The following is a 24,548-nucleotide window of genomic DNA, read 5'->3' as shown; positions in this document are numbered from 1 at the left end:
TTTTTGAATTGGGTATATAATGAATTAGATATTTTATTGTAAAATTGTGAATTGGGTATATATTGAATTGGGTATTTTTATGTAAAATTTTGAATTTAATTATTTTGTTTGAAAGTAATTTACTAAAATAGTTTTTAATCAAAGATTTCGTTTTCTACATAAGGTTTTTATCGAAAAATGTAAATTTTAATGTTTTTTATTTTTCTATTTTTCCATTTTTCAGTTTTTGAAGTTTTTCCAATGTAAAATTTTCATTTTTATTGTTTTTTAAAAAATATTGTTTTACTAAAACAATTTTTTTTTAAAAATGTCGTTTTTTACATAAGAGTTAGCACAAAATGTAAATTGTGTTGTTTTTTGTTTTTCTATTTTTACCTTTTTCAGTTTTTTGAAGTTTTTCAATGCAAAATTTATAAATTAATTTTTTTTTTCATTAAAAAGTGTCGTTTTCCTAAAAATTTTTTTCAAAAATGTCGTTTTTCATATAAGGTTTTTAACAAAAATGTAAATTTTTTTGTTTTTATTTTTCTATTTTAACATTTTTCAGTTTTTGAAGTTTTTTAATGTAAAATTTTCAACAATTATTTTTTTATTAAAAAATGTCGTTTTACTAAAATAATTTTTTTTTCAAAAATGTCGTTTTCTACATAAGGTTTTTAACAAAAAATGTAAACTTTGTTGTTTCTTATTTTTCTATTTTTACAATTTTCAGTATTTGGAGTTTTTTTCATGTAAAATTTTCAATTTAATTATTTTTTTCATTAAAAAATGTTGTTTTACTAAAAAATTTTTTTTTCAAAAATGTCGTTTTTTACATAAGGTTTTAACCAAAAATTTATATTTTATTGTTTTTTATTTTTCTATTTTTCCATTTTTCAAATTTTGAAGTTTTTTCATTTACAATGAAAAAACTTCAAAAGCTGAAAAATGGAAAAATAGAGAAATAAAAAACAATAAAATATAAATTTTTGGTTAAAACCTTATGTAAAAAACGACATTTTTGAAAAAAAAAACTATTTTAAAAAAACAACATTTTTTAAAGAAAAAAAAATAATTAAATTGAAAATTTTACATTAAAAAATTTCAAAAACTGAAAAATGTGAAAAAAGAAAAATAAAAAACAACAAAATTTACATTTTTTGTTGAAAAAACTTATGTAAAAAACGACATTTTTGAAAAAAAAATTTTTTTAGTAAAACAACATTTTTTAATGAAAAAAATAATTAAATTGAAAATTTTACATGAAAAAAAAACTCCAAATACTGAAAATTGTAAAAATAGAAAAATAAGAAACAACAAAGTTTACATTTTTTGTTAAAAACCTTATGTAAAAAACGACATTTTTGAAAAAAAAATGATTTTAGTAAAACGACATTTTTTAATAAAAAAATAATTGTTGAAAATTTTACATTAAAAAACTTCAAAAACTGAAAAATGTAAAAATAGAAAAATAAAAAACAACAAAATTTACATTTTTTGTTAAAAACCTTATATGAAAAATGACATTTTTGAAAAAAATTTTTAGTAAAACGACACTTTTTAATGAAAAAAAAATTAATTTATAAATTTTGCATTGAAAAACTTCAAAAACTGAAAAAGGTAAAAATAGAAAAACAAAAAACAACACAATTTACATTTTGTGCTAACTCTTATGTAAAAAACGACATTTTTGAAAAAAAAATTGTTTTAGTAAAACAATATTTTTTAAAAAACAATAAAAATGAAAATTTTACATTGGAAAAACTTCAAAAACTGAAAAATGGAAAAATAGAAAAATAAAAAACATTAAAATTTACATTTTTCGATAAAAACCTTATGTAGAAAACGAAATCTTTGATTAAAAACTATTTTAGTAAATTATTTTCAAGCAAAATAATTAAATTCAAAATTTTACATAAAAATACCCAATTCAATATATACCCAATTCACAATTTTACAATAAAATATCTAATTCATTATATATCCAATTCAAAAAAGACCCATGATATTGAGTAATTAGCTTATGTCCCAACAGTTGGATACCCGCTGTTTCTTTAATACCTACTAATACCCCTAGTTCCTTCTGGTGAACATACGACTCATTCTAACAAATTTGTTGTTAAGGCACTATCTTGCTAATCCCCTTCGTTTGAACAGCTTGGGTGTCATGCTTTGAGGCACGTCTTTGGAAATTTACATTATTAAACTGCAATATGGGAATGGGTAAATGACCTTACTAATTTAATTTTAAGGGATTATCTTGCTAATCCCCCTCGTGTGAACGGCTTGCGTGTCATGCCGTGAGTTACGACTTCGGAAACTTACATTATTAAAGTGTAATATGGTAAGGGGTAAACGACCTTACTGATTCGTTGTTAAGGCACTATCTTGCTTATCCCCTTTATGTGAACTGCTTGGGTGTAATGCTGTGAGGTACGTCTTTGGATATTTACCTTATTAAAGCGCAATATGGGAATGGGTAAATGACCTTACTAATTTAATATTTAGGGATTATCTTGCTAAACCCCCTCGCGTGAACAGCTTGGGTATCATGCTGTGAGGTACGTCTTTGGGATTTGAGGTAAAATGGGCTATACGTAATCCTTATACATTATCATTTTAATATTTTATTGTGTTTTGTTTAAAACTAATTTTTTAAGGCAATATCTTGCATTGTTTAACATAAAAAACAATGAAAAACGTACAGTTTTTTTTTACATGAAGTTTTAAACAAAGAAAAACGTGTATATTAATTTTTTTTTATTTTCGGTTTGTTAGTTTTTGATGTTTTCAAGCTACTTTTGTTCAATTAAATTTTTTTATAGTGGTTTTTTTTAAATACATGTTGATTCAAAATATCGTTTTTGACATAAGGTTTTCAACAGAAATTGTGTTTTTTAAATTTTTCTCCTTGTCAAATCTCCAGCTTTTGAAGTTTTCGAATTTTTTTTTAATTTAACTTTTAATATTTCATTTTACTGTGACCTTTTAAACTGAAATTTCTTGGTTCCCAATTTCAAAAGAAATATCTATTATTTTTTTGAAAACTAGTCAATTTCTAGCATTATTATGCCATCATATAATCTGCAGCGAGCTAATCATATTCCAATGCGACCTTTCTCTGATTTAAAAAGTAGTAAAATAAAAAACAATTAATTACAAAACGATCACAAATACAATTAGAAATTACAAATATTATACGTTATCAAAATGATCAAGAGTCCAAATTCCGAAAGCATAAGCTTTCTTCTCTGCACAGTGAAAGGTTTTTTCGAGTCGATACGGATAGTTGCTGCAATCCCAGTCAGTATCCAAATTGTTGAGAAGTTTGGAAACTTTTGGACAACCAAGATCATCTAGATTCTCCACATCTTTACACAAGTAATTTGAGAGGAGATTACATTTCTCCAAACCTTTCGCAAAGTATTCTGTTGTAGGTGAACAATAATGGTGAATGATTGATGACAACTCAATATATTCCAGTTTTCCACTGCTCCAATTGATCCCATGTAAATTTTTAGTGTTCCACCTTGCTTGAAAAGTAGGTTGGTAGTCTTTGGGTGGCAGGAAACTGAATCCCAAAACAATTCCGTCCCTGAAAACACCCAACTCCTTAACAATTTCCCCCTCCAAGCACTCAATATCAAATACAACGAGACATTCCTTTTTCTAGATTACAATATCAAAAAAGGATAAGCAGTCTAGTCTTTTGAAAAATTGAGGATGGAAAAGTTTAATAAGAACAAAAAAGATTAACCCATTTAACCCATGAAACATGAGCTGGGAAAATTTGGTAACATGTAACAGTATCCTGGACCCTTCGGCAGAATCGTGCAGTACAGCAAGTAATCGAAAAACTTTCAATCTAGTAAAGAAAAAGTCAAGAAAGGAACTTGCTTAACCAATAAGTCCTCCATGAGGAAATTTTTGGTCATTTTATTCGGAATTTATATTTTTGTCCCATATTTTACAGGCTGATAAGAAAGAGTTTTTGCGTTTTTCATTTTCGGGAAACCATGAAGGTATGTTTCCGTAACAATTGAATATGTTGACAAGAATGAAACTACCAAAAGATATGACTGGAACTACTACTTTTGGTAGTTACTTTTGGTGAATTGAGCAAAAGATGAGATCTGGAAGCAGAAAATAAGAAAACCTGGATGAATAAGGGTAACTGAACAATGTAAGGGTAAAGAAACAAATGACTGAAATATCTTGAAAATTAACCTCGATATATCGAGCCAATGAAACTTAATTAAAACACAGAAGAATTGGGAACAAAAAACCTCGTAGCCGATAAGATCTTATAAAACATTTTGTTAAGTCAATGAAAGTTGTGTAGAAAATGATTTAGTGTTTATGTCATTTCTGTTTTTAGTATGGTCACGTGATGTTAGTAATGAGTTTTTCATTAGTCAAGTGAGGGAGAGTATAGCGAGGTATACCAGCAAGCTAGATTGTACTAAGGTTGGTTCCGACAGACTTTAGTGAAGTGTTTTTAACAGCCGACGCTTCCTGTACCTCTTCCTTTGCATCTTGCCCAGTTTCCGTAGAAAAACACGACAAGGGAGCTGTCTTGTCAAATTTTTTCATGCCAAACTTGGGGTCAATTGCGTTTTCTTCTTCTCTACTTGCAATAAAACTCTCTGTCAGTGACACATTTTCCCACTCGTCACAATCCTTATCAGGTGTCTGCAAATTTTCAAAGTCGTCAGACAAACACCAGAGGAATTTAAGTTCTCTCTCCTGCTCAAAAAATCCGAGTAAATTTTTATACATTGGTCTATAAGCAAACTCATAGTCACAAAAATGTCCACGGACGAATCTACTTAGTTCCATGTTGTCTGAGACTTGTAAAGTTTTGTTTTCGATGTGGGTCACATGAGTTCAATGACCCATACAATACCTAGGTATCTGTAATTCGGTAATTTTGGTAATCATACGTCTTAGTTGACCTACATTTTGTTGAGCGGCTCCCTTGCAAGGATGAAATCACCTAATTGTCCGTATTTGCGAAGACAGTATGACGTGATTTTTTTGGTATTAGGACTTAATTGATACATTTACGACTAATTTCTAACGATAGTGAAAAATTCCTGATAAATTTGTGCTCATAAAACCTCTATCGATCACCTGAGAAGATTCGCTCTTACAAAAGAAGATGTCAAAAAATGATGTTTGTAAGATCACTAAATAATTGGATTGACAGAATGAATTTAAATAAATACAGATGATGGCAAGTTGTATGATTTTTGATATATTTTGGAGAAATATTTGATAAAATTTTGTTATAGTGCTTATAATTTGGGCGTTTTTCGACATTACTAAAGAAAATTGGGTAAAATTTGAGTATTTTTTGACAAGATTCAGCTACTTTTGGTAAATTTAAGTGGCAGGAATTGGACAGTTTTTAATAGAATTGTTTCGGTTTTGATAGGAATTAGGCTTTTTTTGGCAAAAATGTAGTTTTTTTGGTAAGAAATGGCTATTTTCAACCTGTATTGGTTAATTTCTTTTAAGGTTTTGGAAAGTGTTTGTCAGAATTGGGCATTTTTTTCAAGAATTGGGGATTTTTTTTATCAAGAATTGGGTATTTTGGCAAGAATTGGGCATTTTTAAGCAAGAATTTGATATTTTTTGGCAATAATTGGATAATTTTTCGTAATAATTGGCTTTTTTTGGCAGCAATTGGGTACTTTTTAGCAAGTTTTGTGTAGTTTTTAGACAGAATTGGATATTTTTTAGCATGAATTGGGTAAAATTTTTGCATTTTTTGGGTATTTTTTAGATAAAATTGGGTATTTTTGCCATGATTTGTGTGTTTTTCTCAAGATTTCGATATTTTTAGCAAGAATTGGGCATTTTTTTTCAGAAATTGTGTGTTTTTAGGCAAGAATTGTGAATTTTTTGGCTGTAATTGGATAATTTTTGATAACATTTGTCTAATTTTTGGTACTTTTTAGCAAGTTTTGGGTATTTTTTAGACAGAATTCGGTATTTTTTGGCATGAATTGGGTGTTTTTTCAAGAGTTGGGTATTTTTTAGCAAGAATTGGATATTTTTGGCAAGAATTGTGTATTTTTAAGCAAAAATTTGGTAGTTTTTGGTAATAATTGGATAATTTTTGGTAACAGTGGTCTATTTTTGGCAAGAATTCGGTACTTTTTAGCAAGTTTTGGGTAATTTTTAGACAGAATTGGGTATTTTTGTATATACGCGGGATAGTATTATTAAGGGATTATGTTACTAATCTACTTCGTGTCAACAGCTTGGGTATCATGCTGTGAGGTACATTTTTGAAAATCACGTAAGCCGTACGTAACTGTAAATGAGTCACCCTATCTAGTTCAATATTAAAACATTACCTAGCTTATCCCCTTTGTGTGAACAGCTTGGATATCATACTGAGGTGCGTCTTTGGCAATTGACATTAGTGAAGTGTAATATGGGAATGGGTAATTGACCTTCTTATTTTGTTATTAAGGGATTATCTTGCTAATCCCCTTCGTGGGAACAGCTTGGGTATCATGTTGTGAGGTACGTCTTTGGAAATTGACATTAGTAAAGTGCAATATGGTAGGGGGTCAATGACCTTACTGTTTTGTTGTTAAGGCACTATCTTGCTAAATCCCTTCGTGTGAACAGCTTGGGTGTCATGCTGTGAGGTACGTTATTGGAAATTTGCATTATTAAAGTGTAAAATGGTAGAGGGTCAATGACCTTACTGATTTGTTGTTAAGGCACTATTTTGCTAATCCCCCTCGTGTGAACAGCTTGGGTATCATACTGTGAGGTACATTTTTGAAAATCACGTAAACCATACGTAACTGTAAATGAGTCATCCTATCTAATTTAGTTTTAAAACATTACCTAGCTAATCCCCTTTGTGTGAACAGCTTGGGTGTCATGCTGTGAGGTGCATTTTTGAAAAGTCGTACGTAACTGTAAATGAGTCATCCTAAATTATTATTGAAGGATTATCTTGCTAATCCCCTTCGTGTGAACAGCTTGGGTATCATGCTGTGAGGTACACTTTTGAAAATTTACATTAATAAAGTGTAAAATGGAAGGGGGTCAATGACCTTACTGATTCGTTGTTAAGGGATTAACTTGCTAATCCCCCTCGTGTGAACAGCGTGGGTATCAAGCTGTGAGGTACATCTTTGGGTTTTGAGGGAAAATGGGCTATACCTAATGTTAATACATAGGTACTTCCTTTTACCCCCCCCCCCCCTGTCTTGCTCACGTTATACTACTGGCTTATACTAAAGCAAACCGCTCGCTGAAAGACAAAACTATAAAAAATGAAAAGTAGGGAAACATAAGAAATACTTGATTAATTGGATTAACATGTTGAGTTTATGGAGAAACAATTGGCTGATGGCCAAAAAAGGCAGCTTCATAAAATTTGTAAGAGCAAAATTTTTAAAATTCAAGACACATAGTGAGTAGGTTAAAACGGGGAAAGCTCAGCTTTCAAAAGTAGGAGTTTACTTTTTGACAGAGTCTATAATTTATCTGCAGCTCAAGCTGTTTCTTAAAAAAATTATTTGTCTTCTTTGAAAGCACTAAAACCAGTAACAAAACACTGCAGAAACTCTATATATCAAAGCGTTTTTTGTTATACAAATTCTTCCAGAATGTGCTTTGTTTCAGAGCTAGGAGGACCTTTTTGTTTTCATGCCACAGGGTACTAGATAAAGATGATAACAGATCTAAGTGCCCCGAAAAATATTTCGGGATTATTCGGGAGCGCTGAATACTCAACTAATGCAAAATATTGGGCACCCAAATGGTTTCAATTTTTTTATCATTTCAAAAAAGTTTGAAAAATTTGGAGTTCTGGTTAGACAACCGTCGTAAGGGCACGGGCAGGATGACATTTTTCTTGAGAAATTGAAGCAATCACTGTAGGAAAAGTGACAACTTTTCCCTCATTTTAGCAGTTTCCCGCCCCTTTTACTAGTCTTTTCCTACAATTATATCAAACTCCAACTGTCGGGGAGATTTTTTCATGAAAAATTCATTCCGCAAAATGCACGAACCATTAGGGCAAATGAGCGAAAAAAGTAAGAGAGTTATCCAGAAAAATGACTTTTCTTTTTGGAAACGTATCCCCTGGTGCTTGATATCTTCTCTAAATATCAGACTAAATTACTTTCATTCAAGACTCTTGGCTTAGCTAAGCGATCTAAAACCTAACAGTTTTGAGACTACTGAATTTAAGCCGCATTTCGAGAATATTTTTTAAACAAAAAGCAATTTCGACGATAAAATATATAAAAAATCAGGTTTCCGAGTGTGTCTGTGTCATTATAATATCTGCTGTGCTCACTGTTAAAAACATTTTTCCAAGATTTAAAATACGATTTCCGAATTTTACATAATACAAAATGATAAAATTTTCTTATCCTGTCTACATAACTTTGGAATTTAGAAAATTCCCAATAGAGAATTTAAAAAAGTTGAAGTAAAATAAAAAAGTTGAAGTAAAGATTTAGAAAATATATTTTAATTGCTCTCAAACGAAGTTTGTAGCAACTGTATTAGTCCTCTTGGTCTTTTTTATGAGATTTTTCGCATGACCAATTTTTTTTGTCCTCAAAAAAGGAATAAACAGGTAGCCGGGCGTTAAGTTCTCTTAGAGCTTCTCAGCACACTAGTCTCCAAGCATAAAGATTCACAGAAACTGTTTTGGAGACTTGTACTTATGGTGTGAAGGGCTGTTCTTAGAAATTGAGTTCCCGCACATAGGCCCTCCTCACCCCCCCCCCACCCCCGCACATCGTGAGAGCAATTCGCCCGACGTTTGTCGGTTATGTTTTTAATTTTTATTTTGAGAAGAATTGTCAACCACTCTCTCTGTGGGTATCAAATATAAGTTGGAATTTTTCAATTTATTATATTTAGGAGTTAGCACTTTAAGATTGTTTTTATGCAGAAATCAAGTTTCATTTTTGTTTTGTCAATACCAATCGCTGTTATAGTAATCAATAGTGGCTTTTTGTGGCATTTTATTTACGCAAAAGGCAAACCATAATATACTAATTTGTTTGTCTCTGAAGTGATGAAGCTGGCAAAGAAAAGAGAAAATTTGCATTGTAACAGAATTTGAGATTTGACAAGACAAGTGATTTAAAAGGCACAGTTTTTTTAGCGGTTTTAAGTTTCATACCCAGTAGATTTATTTTATAGCAGTCACTCTTTTGTTTACTTCTATCAAGTTTAAATTTTTTGTCAATCCTTAAACTCACATAACAACTGACTTCTGGTTCTGTAAATTTTCTGTGAAATTCCTGAAAGAGCGTTTCTTCATTTTTTCGAAGAATCAATGACTTCGGTTTTATCTCCTCCATTTTTGCATGTTCTATTTCATATAGTTATCGATTTTGCAGAAATTTCTGTTGGTTTTCAGCAGGAAGTGCTAATGTATTTTGAAGTGAGACATAAAATAAATGTTTCTTCTAATTTTTTCCCCGGGATCTTTGATATGCAGTATAAAATTAGGGGCCCGAGGATTTTTCCTTGAACTTCATAGTTTGACAGCAGATAATCTAAATACAAGTTTCCGTTTTTAACGCATTGCTCTCTATTAGATAGAAAGGATTTTAGAAATGATGTTTTAAATCCTAAAAGAAATCCTGTATATTTTTTGGGTTTTTGTGAAGTTTAGTTAACACTTTAAAAATATTTATAACGTTTTCATATTGTTCTACAAGGTTGTTTGTTGATTCTATTAATGAAATGGCAGTTTAATTCCACAGATTTTTTTTTCAGAAGTTTTAAATTTTTTTGATGATTAATAGCCGCGAAACGATAGCGGCTTTTATTGGGGACACCGTGAAGTGACGCGACCATTGACTTTTTCGATTTCAGTATCTACTGCTTTGCTGTTAAAATTTGTGTGTGACGTCCTTCGTTCTGCTTTTAGTTCAATTACGTGACTTACCTCAATAAAAAACTTGACTTCTGAACTCACTTAATGAACTTTAAATTTTATGAACATTTACTGGTTAAAAATAAATAGTGTGCTTATAAGTAGTGGCAAACGTATTAGAGTTTTGATTTTTTGATTTCGAATATTAATTTGAAAAAGCTCTAGTAGGGCTTTTTGCTTATAGAGCGTATGTGTCTCATAAAACTGACAGTCCAAATTTAACCCAAAAAGACTAGTTGTCTATTAAAGACTGGTGGTCAATCTGTATCTTATTTCTTTAGTTGTTTCATTTCCATGCAAGGCCACATGCGTCTATCGCGGCTGTTTTCCGGCAATATGCCGGCTATGTTTATCGAATCATTTTCTACTTGTTCTAGAATTTGTTGGAATAGAAGTTTTCAAATATTTTTGTAAGAGTTCTTAAAAATGGGGTTGAGTTTTCTGATTCCTGTGGATCACCTTTTTTGTAATTTTAAGGTACATATGCTTTTTTAAGAACACTTGGAAAACATGTTTTCATTTTCGTTCGTTTATTGCAAGCTGGTAAAGGTGTTTCAATTGGTTTTTTACTCCATCTGAAAGACCATGCCGGAAGGTTTCATGCACTTCAATCAATATGCTGCTTTGCTCTTGTCGCAATGTGGAAGTTGAGGTCCCATGGTGTAATGGTTAGCACCTTGGACTCTGAATCCAAAGATCCGAGTTCAAATCTCGGTGGGACCTTTTTCTCTTGATCGACAGTTTTGAATGGTCGATCGATTTCAATAAATTTTCCAAATTCTGACTTCTAAATTCAATTCAGAATTCTCTACTTCATCTACTTCAAACAAATTCTGAATAAAATCAGAAGTTGAACTTGAAAAATTCGCAGTCCGGGAGTCGACCCGGGCTTTGTGGGTGAAAGCCACAATTCCTTACCGCTAGAGCAACTCGGAGTTGCTGTATTATCAGGCACATTCATACATTAACACAAGATACCTTCATGCAAACTAGTCTCAGGAGGTTCTCATTTCAGGGGCCACCTACGCAACAATAATATGAACCTGAACTGCGGACGATGCGACGGATCTTATTCGGGTCCTTCCCATTATTGCCCCCCCCCCACTTATCGTGGAAATATGCTAATTAGGTGGGATGAACGTTATATGGATCTTTTCGTTTGTAATCACAATACGTTATGCACTTCCCCCCAGTTACGAGCACGTGTCATTACATAGAAGGAGGGAAGACCCATATGGGAAAGACCCATATAAACTACAGCAATAAATAGCAACTGTGATGCAGAAGAAGTGAAAGAATATCACAAACAGACGCGCTCCTATGTTCAAATTCGCCCTTCCAAAAAAATTTAAATCTGCCAAATTGGTATTTGAAATTTGCTGTATTAGTATACTGTACACGGTCGCAAGGTGTAATGGTTAGCACCTTGGACTTTGAATCCAAAGATCCGAGTTCAAATCTCGGTGGGACCTTCTTTTAAGCAAAAATAGGTTTCTGAGCGTTCTAGTCTGAGGTTTCATTTTTGCGCTTTTAATGAACCATAATTTTGGTTGCCTCATAAAATGGGGCCCCTTGTACTAGCAGCGGGGGGAGGGAGACGATGGGATGTTGCACAAATTGTGGGTCTTTCCTATTATAGCCCCCCCCCCCCCAGCCTAGTGGTCAGATAACCTATAGCCCCCCCAATCATGATAATTATACCATAATGGGGGGGGCTATATTTTCATGGGGGGGGGCTATAATGGGAAAGACCCCAAATTGTATCGGTGGAATCTTTTAGGCTGATGTTTGGAGCGGAGATGCCTAAAATGAAACAGATGAAGGAGTACATCGAGCAAGTGATAGAGTTGTTTAATTCTGCCAATGTCGTTTACAAATTGCTTGAAGGTGAGTGTTGCCTAAAGTTTCGAATTTGGAATCTATTCCATTAGCATTTTCTCCTTCTTGATATCACGTGGATGTACTACATGAGTTTTTCACTGTGGTCTTTCCATTATACTAACCCTACCCACGAAATCAGTAGGGAGGGCTATAATTATTTTTTTTGGGCAGGGGGGTCTAAAATGGGAAAGACTCATTAACTGTGTACTGTGTAGCAGCGTTTATTAAGCTTCCAGCTTTTGACTGGTTGGTAAATACAGAAAATGAAAAATGTTGAACGCTGTAAAATTCATAAAATCCCTTAGCTATAGCTCTCTTGAATCGTAAATAGCTCCATTGAATAACTTTGAATTTAACTTAGCAAAAATAAAAACGTTTTTGTACCGTACCTCACACATAGAACAAAGCGCAAACGCACCCCAATTTTTCCCCTTATTGAGAAATGAATTCCGTGAATAATTGTGCTGAATCCAAAAATTCTCATCAGTTCAAATCACGAAGAAACCAAATAGTCTCTTGGGTCACATTTTAAAGCTGCAACCCACAGAATCGGGTTTTTAATGCCAACAAATATGCTGCATTATAATATTTTTGACCCCCGCCCATCGGGTGTGACGCGTCGTAATGCAATTTTAAAATTTTATTCCTTGGCTCACTGTTAACTAATCCTATATATTAAATGCATGACAGTTTATAAGGCACCGTGTTTAACGGAAGGCGAAAATGCATGTTTAAGAGGCCTCTGAAGTTTAAGAACTTGTTTAAGAACTATAGAAGAGCATGTTTAAGAGCTCTCGCGCAGCATGGTTAAGCGGGCAGAATTGCTCTCGTAAAAGGTCAATCTCCGAAAAAGCGCAGACTGCAAGAGAGTCATTGACCTAAAAGCAAAAAGAGTCAAAAGCCAATAATCCAGCTGCCAAAAGGTTCACGCGCCGCACAAAAAAAGGACACAAGAAAAGTCTTTCACCCATTTGACGTTTCGTCCTCAAAAACGGGATAAACAGGTAGGCGGGCGTTAAGTTCTCTTAGAGCCTCTCAATTCGCTAGTCTCAAAGTATAAAAATTCACAGAAACTGCTTTGCATACTTGTTCTTATGTTGTGAAGGGCGGTTCTTAGAATTTGACTCCCCGCACATAGGCCCTTTTAAACCCCCCACCCCCCCAAAAAAAACCACCCATGCACATCGTTCAGGCCGTAAGGGTCCCGTGCAGCCAAAGATCTCCCTCCCACCGTCCCCCCACTGTTGTCCCAATCCCTCCCCCCTATTGTTGCTCACCAAGTGCGTCCCGCTGCGCTGACCTCTTGAATTAAGCTAAAACTAGCCGTACTAAACCATGGCTGGCTGCTGACGAAGCCAACCGCTCGACGGTCTTTTGAGAGCAATTCGCTCGACGTTTGTTGGTGATGTCTTTATTTTCTTATTTTGAGAATTGTCAACAAATCTCTCTGTGGGTATCAAAGATAGATTTGAATTTTTCAAATTATTAGATTTAGGAGATAGCACTTTAAGAATGTGTTTGTGCAAAAATCAAGTTTCATTTTTTTGTTTTGTCAATCCCAATAGCTGTTATTGTAATCAATCGAGGCTTTTACTACTTTTAAGCTGCTGGGAAGGCCTCAGTTTAAGGTTAAAAGTTCATTTTGGTGTTTTTGAGCCCAAAATTTTATTTTTGTTTTTTCGGCATTTTTCGAATTTTTTGATGGACCAAAATTCAAGCTTGTTAAAGTGCATAAAAGTCTTTTGGAAGACATAAGTACTTTTTATGACCATTTTGAAAGTTATCTGTTTGGAACTCCAAACAATAACACGCAAATTTATTCTAATTTTTTACATTTTCAAGTTTTTTGTAGTTTTTGTCGTTTTTGAGTTTTTCCCTAGGTGTTAAAGAACCTGCTCTAGGGTTTGATAATAGATTACTGCAACTTTTCTAGTGGCAACTGAATGGTTTTTAAAATTTTAACATCAGAAATTCTGGCATTGTTCTGACAAAACTCGCAATTTTCAATTTTTTTGACATTGTCATTATCCAAGTTCAATTTTTGCTTTTTTAAAAAATTTTATTTAGTTTTCTCTATCAACTTTTAGGTTTTTCCAGCCTCAAGAGCCAAAGATCCTCTCCAATGGTTTGACAATAGATTGTTGCACAGTTTCTGGATGTAATGGAATGTTTTTCAAGATTTCACAATTGCAAATGATTAACAGCGCTCCTATCCACACATGTTTCAATGTCCCTTAAACATTCAGTATAGTGCTTTCTATGCATTTTTATAAAGGTCAATGAACGAAAAGCTGTAATTGCCAAAAGAGTCAATAACCGAAATTTCTCTCGTAAAAGGTCAATGTCCGAAAAAGCGCAGACTGCTAAAGAGTCATTGAACTAAAAGCAAAAAGAGTCAATGACCAATAATCTAGCTGCCAAAAGGTTCACGCGCCGCTTAAAAAAAGGATGCAAAAAAAAGTTTTTCACCGAAAAAATGTCAATTTGAAATAGATCCAAAAAGAAGGTTTTGCTATTTTTGGCCTTTATTTGATTTTTTTATCGTCGACAATATGTTAGTTGCGAACAAATGAGGTTAAACTACTCTATTTAATCTCTCTCAAACGATCTTTGTGGCATTTATTTTAAGCAGTTTAAGAATGTGTTTATGCAAAAATCAAGTTTCATTTTGTTTTGTCGATCCCAATCGCTGTTATAGTAATCAATCGCGGCTTTTACTACTTTTAGGCTACTGGAAAGGCCTCAGTTTAAGGTTAAAAGGTCATTTAGCAGTTTTTGAGCCCAAAATATTATTTTTGTTTTTTCGGCATTTTTCGAATTTTTTGATGGACCAAAATTCAAGCTTGTTAAAGTGCATAAAAGTCTTTTGGAAGACATAAGTACTTTTTATGACCGTTTTGAAAGCTATCTGTTTGGAACTCCAAACAATAACACGCAAATTTATACTAATTTTTTACATTTTCAAGTTTTTTGTAGTTTTTTGTCGTTTTTGAGTTTTTCCCTAGGTGTTAAAGAACCTGCTCTAGGGTTTGATAATAGATTACTGCAACGTTTCTAGTGGCAACTGAATGGTTTTTAAAATTTTAACATCAGAAATTCTGGCATTGTTCTGACAAAACTCGCAATTTTCAATTTTTTTTGACATTGTCATTATCCAAGTTCAATTTTTTCTTTTTTTGGAAATTTTATTTAGTTTTCTCTATCAATTTTTGGGTTTCTCCTGCCTCAAGAGCCAAAGGTCCTCCCCAATGGTTTGATGATAGATTGTTGCACAGTTTCTGGATGTAGTGGAACTTTTGTCAAGATTTCAACATGGCAAATGATTAACGCGCTCCTATCCACACGTGTTTCAATATCCCTTGAACATTTAGTATAGTGTTTTCTATTTATTTTTAAAAAGGTCAATGACCGAAAAGCTAACTATGCCGTGATGGTCATTGAAAGAAAGGCTGCCAATGACCGAAAAGCTGCGTGTGCCAAAAGGGGCAATGAACGAATAGCCTAGGATGCAAATATAGGTCTTTGACCGAAAAGTTGTCAATACAAAATGGGTCGATGACCGAAAAACTGATTACACAAAAAAGTCAGGAATGAGAAATGCTGATGCATCGCAGGTAACGACAGAAAGATTCTCTAAGTAAAGGTCTTTACCGAAATAAAATTGAATATGGAAAATGCTCCTCAAAATAATTTGTTCCGATTCTTTTATTAGGCGCTATTATTTTGGCGCTCTTTCAAAGTTTCGCCTTAGTTTTTCCGCGCGTTTTTCAATTTACATAAGTCAGGGTTGACTCCTGACTTACCTCCCTCTCTGTTTCAACTGAATGCATTATTTTTGTTTCACTCATTGAATTACGTTATGTAGTGTTTTCTCTCTTTTTCTCTCTTTCTTATCTGTCTTCCGTCTCTTTCTTTGCTGCCTTCCTTTTCACTTTTTCTTGTCTGTCTTTTTTCTTTTTCCATCTCATGTTTTTCTGTCTTTCTGTTCTCTGTTTCTTTTTACTTTCCTTTTTTCTCATTTTCTTTCCTCTTATCTTTTCTCGCTTTCTTTCTTTCTTCTTTCCTCTGTTTCGTTTCTCTTTTATCTATTTCGTTTCTCTCTTTCGTTTTTTTTCTGTCGTTTCTGTCTGTCCTTTTTGCTTTTCTCTTTCTTCACTCTTGCTTTTCGCTTCTTTTTTGCTTTTCTTTCTCTTCGCTTTTTTTCTGCCTTTCCTTTCTGTCTTTAGTTTCTCTATTTCTTTACTCTCTTTAAATTCTCTCTTCTTTTCCCTTTCCTTTCTGTATCATTTTCTCATTTGCTTTTAACTTCCTTTTGTCTTTGTTTTCTGTCGTTCTCTCTTGTTTTCTCTTTCTTTTCTGTCTTTCGTTTCTGCGTTTTCTTTCGGTTTTGTTTCCTCTCTATATTTCCCGTTTTTTTCTTACATTTCTCTTTATTTGCGGTGTTTTTTCTCTATCTTTTTCGTTTCTATATTTCGTTCCTCTTTATTTTGTTCTTTTGTTTCATTTCCTCTCTTTCTTTTCTCTCCGCTTTTTTGTTTCTCTGTTGTTTCTTTTCTATTTTTTCTCCCTTTCTTTTATCTGTTCTGTCTATTTCTGTCTTTTCTCTCTATACTCTCTTCTTTTTCCTTTTTTTCTTCCGTTTTTCTTCTTTTTTTTGTCTTTTTAGTCTTTTCGTTCCTTCTTTCATGTCTACTTTTTCTCTGTTTCTTGTCTCTTTTTCTTATTTTGTGTTTTTCAGAAGCTCCTAATCTTGATATGTTTAGCGCTCCTTAAACATGCAACCTAACTTATTTTTTGCGTTACGCATTGCCACATGGTATGACAACATGTGGAAATTCGTTATTTGTCTTAACACAAGTCTTAGCGCACCTTAAATAAGCAAGGCAGCAAAGCCAAAAAAGCAATTGAAAAAATTGCTGGTATTTAGGGAAATAGACCCGAACTAAACACATCGATTACGTAACGTAATACCTATGGCTGTTATACGAGGGGCATGTGTTTGTGACCGAGGTGGTACGAAGAAAGTTGAGTTATTGAACCTCCTTTTTTGAAGAATATTCTTTTGATGCTTTTGCGGGCCGGCTAGTATTTTGTTATCTTTCTGCTAGTTACCTAGCGAAAGTTTTTTTAAAAAGTTAGCTGCGATCCTTTTGCATTTGGAGATGCCATGGCGTTGGGAGCCTGGCAAGATTTTGATTTCATTTGAAAGTGTTTCATTTTTCTCAAACGAAATTTGTAGCATTTATATTAGTGCTGTGGTTTTTCTGTAGGATTTTTTGCTTGACTGTTTTGACTTTTCGTCCCCAAAAATGGCATAAACTGGTTAAGCCCGGAGGAAATTAAAGGCCCTTAAGAGCCTTTCGGCTTACTAGACTCTAAGTATGTCATTCACCGAGAAATAAATTTGTGTAAGGGCAGTTCTTAGATTTTGAAGCCGCCTCAGCTTCCCATTTTCCCACCATCTGTCCCCCCACTCACCTCCGTATCCACCTCATTCCACCCATAAGCAAGCCCGCTCGACATTCCCCCCGCCCGCTGCCGTACTCAACTCTTGGAGACAGACTTGTACTTGCAGGAAAATCAACTGCCTTTGAATGCTGCTAAAACAGCGCTAGTTTATTTTTCTGCCAGGGATGAAATGGAACCGAACTTTACATTTAAAGTGAACTTAATAAAGTCTGCTGTGATGTAGTTTTTAGAAAAATGGCGACTGCCTTTCGCTCACTATATCTGGTAAAAACCATATACTTTTGAAAGTAAGGCTTCATGTTATCAAGTCTTCAATCTTGCCATTTTCAATCTTCAATATTCACTCTCATTTGCCATCCAGTAGTTTTTTTACAAACAATGCCAGCAGAAAACATACAGCGCATAAATCGACAGATCAACTGGGGCATTAAAGTGTGTTATATGCGTCGTAAATTTGTTCATTGTCGTCATCTTCTTCTCAAATCACCTGTCCTACGGGTGATTTAATTATTTCAAAGTTTAGTCTGTTGAAACTTCACACAGACTTAAACCAGAGGATGAAATCAGAAACCTTAAAAAATGTGCCAACCGCCTACAGTTAAAACAGAACAAACGGACAAAGCAGACGGTAATAAGAACGCAAAAGTATACTAATCAGAGTGAAAGATCATCGATTTTGAAGAGCATTCAAAAGTGAATTAAGTTACCTTTGTATGTAAGAGCGACTGAGAAAATTTCTTTTCAAAAGAACTTTCACAGAGTTCTTGCAATGTCAGCATGAAAATATACCTGTAGACAGACAATTAGGATCATTCGGGTCTTATTTTAATATTTAGAGGAACGAACAGCTTAATCCGTAACTTTTATCAATAACCAGAAGATTATTGTTTATTTTTGAATATTTTCCTGAATAATTTTGATTATATATTCCTGATTATTCTGAAGGCATGTTAATTTTAGCTTTTCGGTTATATTATTTATTTACGTGTTTGGAAAAAATTGTTTCGCTTTGCCTCATTTGCCGCTTTTTCGACTTGTTGCGTTAAGTTTGTTTGAATTTTCTTGGCGAGATTCATTTTTCGCATTTCCGGCGAAGAACTGTTTTTAAACAGCAGTCGCTCAGCAAAGTGTACAAAATACATCATCGTCTTCCGAGTGAATTCAAAACATTGCAAGATTCCATCAATTCCTTCGTAACTAGGGACTTCTGCAGATTCAATTGACTTTACCTGTAACACTAACTTCGGTTTGAAATCTACCATTGTACATAGGAAAATGTGGAACTGCAGAGCTCTGCCATTTAAAAACTTGCACGCGAGTTTTCAGCAAAGGTTCGGCCATTTTTATTTTGCTAACTGTTTTATATTTTATGACATTGAGAACTGAGTCCGAAAATCCGAGTACAAATCTCCGTGGGACCTGCTTTTGAAGCAAAAATGGTTTCTGACCGCATTCGGTATTAATTTCTTATCTACTCGCTTAAAACAGACTTATATATGTAAAAATTGATCAACGGATTTTGTTCAGAATACCAAAAATATCGAAGTTATGAAGTTCCAAGTCCGGGAGTCGAACCCGGGCCTTGTGGGTGAAAGCCACAAATCCTAACCGCTAGACCAACTGGGATATTCTATAATAGGAGTTGCACTCTTCGACCGGTATACTTTACATTCTAGATGATGCTCACTCATGCCTTAAATACTAATTTCTAGTAGCGAGCAATTATTAGGCGATCTATTTTGGCCGTCCCTTAGCGTTTCGCGGGTTCGCTGGGGGCATTAAATTAACATGCCCATAAGTGTGTGTGAGTGTTTGTGTGTGTGTGTGTGTGTGTGTGTGTGTGTGTGTGTGTGTGTGTTGTGTGTGTGTGTGTGTTTGCGTGTGTGTGTGCGTGCGTGCGTGTGTGTATGTGTGTGTGTGTGTGTGTGTGGGGGGGGGGGGGGTCAGATCCTATATGGGTCCAATTGTTTAGTTGCTCTCGAACGAATTTCATAGCAATTATTGTAACCATGTGTGTCTTTTTTATGCAAAATTTTCGCTTGACGATTTTGACTTTTCGAATGACTTTTACGCCCTTGACCTTTTGCGTTTCGCGTGATCTAAAATTCACTCTCAAACACAATTTCAAGCAACTGAATTCAATTGGCGGCAATTTAATACTAAAAGTCAAATGAAAAGTGCTCCGAAACTGGTGCCATTTTTTACTTTAAATCTTAATAGTGGCATATGTTAAACTCTAATGTGGTTATTTGAAGCCCATTATTGAACTCCTTAGTCCCATTTAGGCTCCCCCTCACAAAACTGCTGATGAGGTATAATTTCATTGGAGGTAGATTTTGGGAAATCAAAAACCCTTCCCCAATTTTCTTGCGTATATCCATCCTCCCAATGACACTAGTTTCGTCAAGATTTAGCTAACTACTAGAGACACCAAGCACGTAAATAAGTCGACTATTTTTGATATTAAATGGCCGCCGTCAGCCCCTCAAGGGCTATTGTTTATGTCTCTTTTTTTACAGTTCAAAGAATTTGAATTGTACAATAGCGCTTTCTTAATGATCGGTTCAAACTTTCAACTTATTTCGAAGTTGAATCGCAGTAGTGATTTTAGACACACGGAAATAGTAAAAAAAGGAGCAAAAATCGAGTTGGTCCGTGGCGTGATCTTTGAAAAACCTGCTTTTAAAGGTGAGTAACAAATTGCAGATTTTCCGTTTTTAAGAGCCGTTTTCATTGGCGCTGACTTCTGCGTTCATTGTTTTTCTCATCAACAGTGATAACTTCACTCATGTTTTCTAATTGTGCATAGTTGCATTTGTTTGAAGCCCTCAATTGGCAGCTAATAGTTTGCGACTTTTAACAGTAGATGCTTTCACTTAGCTTGATCAAAAACAAGTCCCCTTGGCTTTTTAATGAGACAAAAATGAACTTTTTTTTATCTCTATAGCTGCGAAGCTGTAAGCTGAACGGAGCTATATTGCGGTGCTCTTGGTTCTCTTATAATTCAAAGAATTTGGATTGTATTGGTGGTCTGTTTTGTGGGTTATCTTTACACCCCCTGTTTTGTGGGTTATTTTTAGTAGACATCCAAGTGCTTAGAAGGGTGCAGCTGCTGGCAAGGCCTTAATTCAAAGATTAAAAGGTCGTTTTTAGGTGTCTGTGAGCCCAGAATGGTGCAAGTTTCCGGTTTCTGTCATTTTTTGAAATTTTTTGCCTGGACACTTTTAAATCGAGGTTTGTAAAGTTTGACAGAGGAGTCTTTTGCAAGATATAATTACTTTTTATGCCCTTTTCGAGCTATATGTTTTGATACTGCAAACATGACACAAAAAATGGTACTACTTGTTGTAAATTTTTGTCAAAGCCCAGCTTCCTGGGACAGAAAATTTCCCCTAGGGTCTGATAATTTGCTACTGCACAATCTGATGTGGTAGTGGAATGTTTTCAACTTTTTAATATCACGAGTTCTTGCAATTTTTTTTACAAAACGTCTATTTTTAAAGTGTTTGTCATTTTTTGCGTTTTTGCCGACCCAGGGACAGGGAACCTCCTCTAGAGTTTGATAATAGCTTACTGCAAAATTTTTATTGGTAATAGAATAATTTTCGTGATTTTAATTTCAAAAATTTTTGCTTTTTTGCAGTTATCGAGCCCAGGGGCCAAGAATCCGCCTCTAGGTTTTGATAATAGGTTACTTATTTGTTTTCAGTGGCAATGGAATGTTTTTCAACCATTGACTGACACGAATTTTTGCAATGTTTTTGAGTTTTTCTGGCACCAGTGACCAGGGTTTGGTAAAAGGTTACTGCATAGCTATTAGAGGCAATCGAATGGCTTTCAACATTTAATTATCACTCATTTAATGCAATTTATGTTATAAAATTTGAAATTTTTATCAAATGCATTTAAAAATTTTATTTTCTTCTTTATAGAGTTTATCGATTTTTATGGGCCCGTAAAAGTTTTCTTAGGCCTGAAATTGGAAAATGTTTCAATTTTAAAGTGTATGGCATATTTCTCGAATTTTTTCATGTTTATTCGCCAATTAACCCCTTTCAAGGCTTGTGTGTGTGCTAAGGGTATTTATATATGGTTAAAATTTGACCTTCGGTGTAGGAGCTTCTAAAGTTATAGCAATTATTATGGTTTTATTTAGTTTGTTTTTGGTTGTTTTAATTTCTCCGATTTTATGACTGTTTGCCTTTTCGGATGACACTGTTTGATCTGGTCAGATGCAGTAGCTCTAAATAGCTCATTCAAATCGTTGGATTGTAGTTTAGGATTGCAAGAAGTTAAGGTGTGAACGAATAATTCCAAGCGGGCAATTTTTTTTGTTGACATGCGGCTTTTTAAAAGTTTTCTTTATTTAAGAGGTTTGGTTGATATTTTATTTACTTGTGGTTTGTTTTTATAGAGGTTTGACGGTTTTTGCTTTTTAATGTGTTTTATGCTAATTTGGAGCTTTTAGCTACATTGCTGATTTTTAGGCGACTTACAGCGATTTTTCGGCGATTGTTTTGTTTTACAGCTTTAAGTTGAATTTGAAAAAAGCCTATTACATAAGAAGTGTTTGGATACCAAGATTATTTGACAAATTGTAAAATTTTTTCTTGGCTTTCTGCCTTTTTTTGTTTGTTAAAGAATCTTAGTTGAGTTTTTTATTCCAATATGACCTGCCAATTGTTTGTCGAGCGTTTCTGTACTCTTCACAGCTTGAATGAACTTATCCTTGGCTTTGTGTGCCCTTGTAATATTTAAAAATATGTTAATTCTATGTAAGTTTTAACGGCTTCTTTTTTCATGAATTGACTTGAAATATTAGATTAAATCTCATGAGTGGTTTTAAAATGTACGAATTATTTAATCGGCTGTTTGGTAGGGCCGACTGTTTGAGTCGTTTCCGGAATTCTTCCGTCTATTTTGTAAATTTGTCAGCTCAGGCGCTTTTTTCGTTTTACGTTTACTAACACGGCAAAGCTGAAAGAGTAAAATTTTCTGAATGATTTCTTCCACTCACTAACGGCTTTTGCGCCCTTGCAGTCATTTCCAACTCTCTCTAGCAAACGTTTTTAGGTCATTTGCGTGATTAAATTGTGATCATACATGACTTACCTTACTCAATAAAAAGACTTTTGCACGTTAAAATTGCAGTTTATTTGCATTGGTTTAATGTCAAAGGATTTCATATGTCTAATAAAGGTTCTAATAAAAAGCCTTCTGCGGAATGAATTTGATCAAGTTCTACTAATTTATCGCTGAATATTTTGTACATAGCTTTTTGAGCAGCGTGAGTAACTTTTTCAACTTTTTTATATATCTGTTTCTATCTTTATCATACGACGCGCAAATCTATTTTGCAGCTACTCCAGCAATAAGTGGCTGTGTTTTTTAGTTGATAGAAAATTCCTTTTTGTCTGTGACTCTATTCTTTTTCAAAAATACTTTTTGATTTTTTTTAAGATTCTACCCGTGATTCTGGTTGTTTTTGATATCGCGATGCTTAGGGTTTTTACTGGCAGAGCTTATCGGCTTTCTTTCAAGGCATTAAAGAATCTAATAAGGTATCTTGGTGGATAATTAATGATTTTTTGCTTCTAAGTTGTTTCTTTTCATAAAGTATTCGTGTGTTTTTGAATTTTCACAATAAATCTGGTTGTTTTTGATTTCCTGTTGCTGAGGATCAGCATTGACGGCCCTTATTCGTCTTTCAATGGAACATAAATTACACTGGCACACAAAAATAGGCTGTCGTTACTTTTCTTTTTCTAACTGTCAATCACCACGTCGGTCAGTGAGACTAACGGTAGCTAGCTGTTGTAGCTAGCTGTTGTGATAAATGTTGTAGAAGCAAAGTCTCTCTCCACGCTTTCGAAAAGAGTTAGGTCGATTGTTGAAGTTTCAGTCTTAACGCCGGTAACTTGAGACGTGTCGAGGATATTAACATCATTTTTTTTAGTTTGTAGCAAGAGTCGTGTGAGTGCGTTTGTGCGTGTTCGTTGAGAGAAAAAGTGTGCGTGTGCGAGAGAGGGATAGCGCAGTTCTTCGTTTATGCACAATAGGTATTGCTTGGAAGTAAAAAAATTCTACATTTGCTGCTTTCAAGGAATACTTATTGCGCGCAGAACTTTTGAGCTATTTTATTTCACTAATTCTCTTGCACTTGTGATATTTTAATCTGCGTTTCCGTTTTTGTTTTATTTTGTCATCTTTCTGTTAACTTTTTCACTTTTTAAGGATTGCCTGAAAAAATGTATCAAATGCTCCTTCGCATCCGGTCTTTATTATCCTGCGTTTGATCGGTGGAACATTTGCTTCATTATTGATCAAATTTATTTCAACAGTTATTTTTTAATGTCTTCTCTGCTCAAACACTATACTGCCTTATATTTTGTCATATTCCTGTTGTTGGGTTTGTTCGTGGTTATTAATAGCCGCGTCCTCAATTCCAGGCGGGCGGCTATTATAGCGCTCCTAAATTTTTTTACTTCGTCTAACAGATTTTTGTTTCGTCTTACCCTGACTTCTTGGAATTGACTTTTTCAATTACTTACCTCACTTATGGAACTTAAACTTTTATGAACAATTACTTACTAAAGGTCAATAGTGTGCATCGAAGTAGTGCCAAACATATATGCCCTAATTTTGATTATTAGAGTTTTTGATTTCGAATATTAATTTTGGGATCTTCTCCGTTTCTGCCCCCCCCAGTGCGTTATGCGCCCCCAGTTACAAAGCACGTGCCATTACATAGTAAGTCATTATGTAAAAAAATAATGCACGTGCATCTGAGGGGTGCAAATAATATGCGCCCACTAAGCTGAGGGGGCACAAACGGAAAATATCCTAATTTTGAAAAGCCCTATTAGGGCTTTCTCCCTATAGATTTTATGTGTCTCATAAAAATGACAGTCCAAAGCTAACACAAAAAGTCTAGTGGTCTATTAACGGACTGGTGGTCGATCTGTCTATCTAATTTCTTTAGTTGTTTCAATTCATGTAAGGCCCCAAGCGTCTATCGCGGCTATTTTCCGGCAATCTGTCGGCTATGTTTTTGTTATAGCTGCGAAGCTGTCAGCTGAGCGGAGCTATATTGCGGTACTCTTGGTTTGAACAACTCGAAGAGGAGTATTGAGATTCACAGGTTTTTAATTGCTCTCAAACGAAGTTTGTAGCAATTATATTAGTCCTGTCGGTCTATTTTTTATGCGATTTTTCGTCTGACGCTTTTGACTTTTCGTCCTCAAAAACGGGATAAACAGGTAGCGGTCATTAAGTGCTCTTA

At 34.1% G+C, this 24,548-nt stretch overlaps 1 protein-coding gene and 3 non-coding genes across 4 annotated transcripts in view; 3 read left to right on the top strand and 1 right to left on the bottom strand.

The window, feature by feature from the left end:
- The window catches only part of LOC142351062 (uncharacterized), a 161,382-nt gene that overhangs the window by 26,751 nt on the left and 110,083 nt on the right, over positions 1-24,548 (top strand). The window contains exon 6 of the mRNA XM_075403140.1: positions 11,697-11,803. Coding sequence (XP_075259255.1) covers positions 11,697-11,803 — 107 coding nt within the window. The remainder of the gene's footprint in view (positions 1-11,696; positions 11,804-24,548) is intronic.
- Positions 10,568-10,639, top strand: Trnaq-cug (transfer RNA glutamine (anticodon CUG)). The gene has a single exon. It is a non-coding gene; the product is annotated as a tRNA-Gln (tRNA).
- On the top strand, positions 11,317-11,388 carry Trnaq-uug (transfer RNA glutamine (anticodon UUG)). The gene has a single exon. It is a non-coding gene; the product is annotated as a tRNA-Gln (tRNA).
- On the bottom strand, positions 18,821-18,892 carry Trnae-uuc (transfer RNA glutamic acid (anticodon UUC)). The gene has a single exon. It is a non-coding gene; the product is annotated as a tRNA-Glu (tRNA).

The sequence above is a fragment of the Convolutriloba macropyga genome, chromosome 12 (assembly GCF_964194025.1).
Source record: "Convolutriloba macropyga chromosome 12, txConMacr16.3, whole genome shotgun sequence".
Lineage (NCBI taxonomy): Eukaryota > Metazoa > Xenacoelomorpha > Acoela > Convolutidae > Convolutriloba > Convolutriloba macropyga.
The sequence above is the reverse complement of the archived record's forward strand: the minus strand, read 5'-3'. Positions and strand labels throughout refer to the sequence as shown.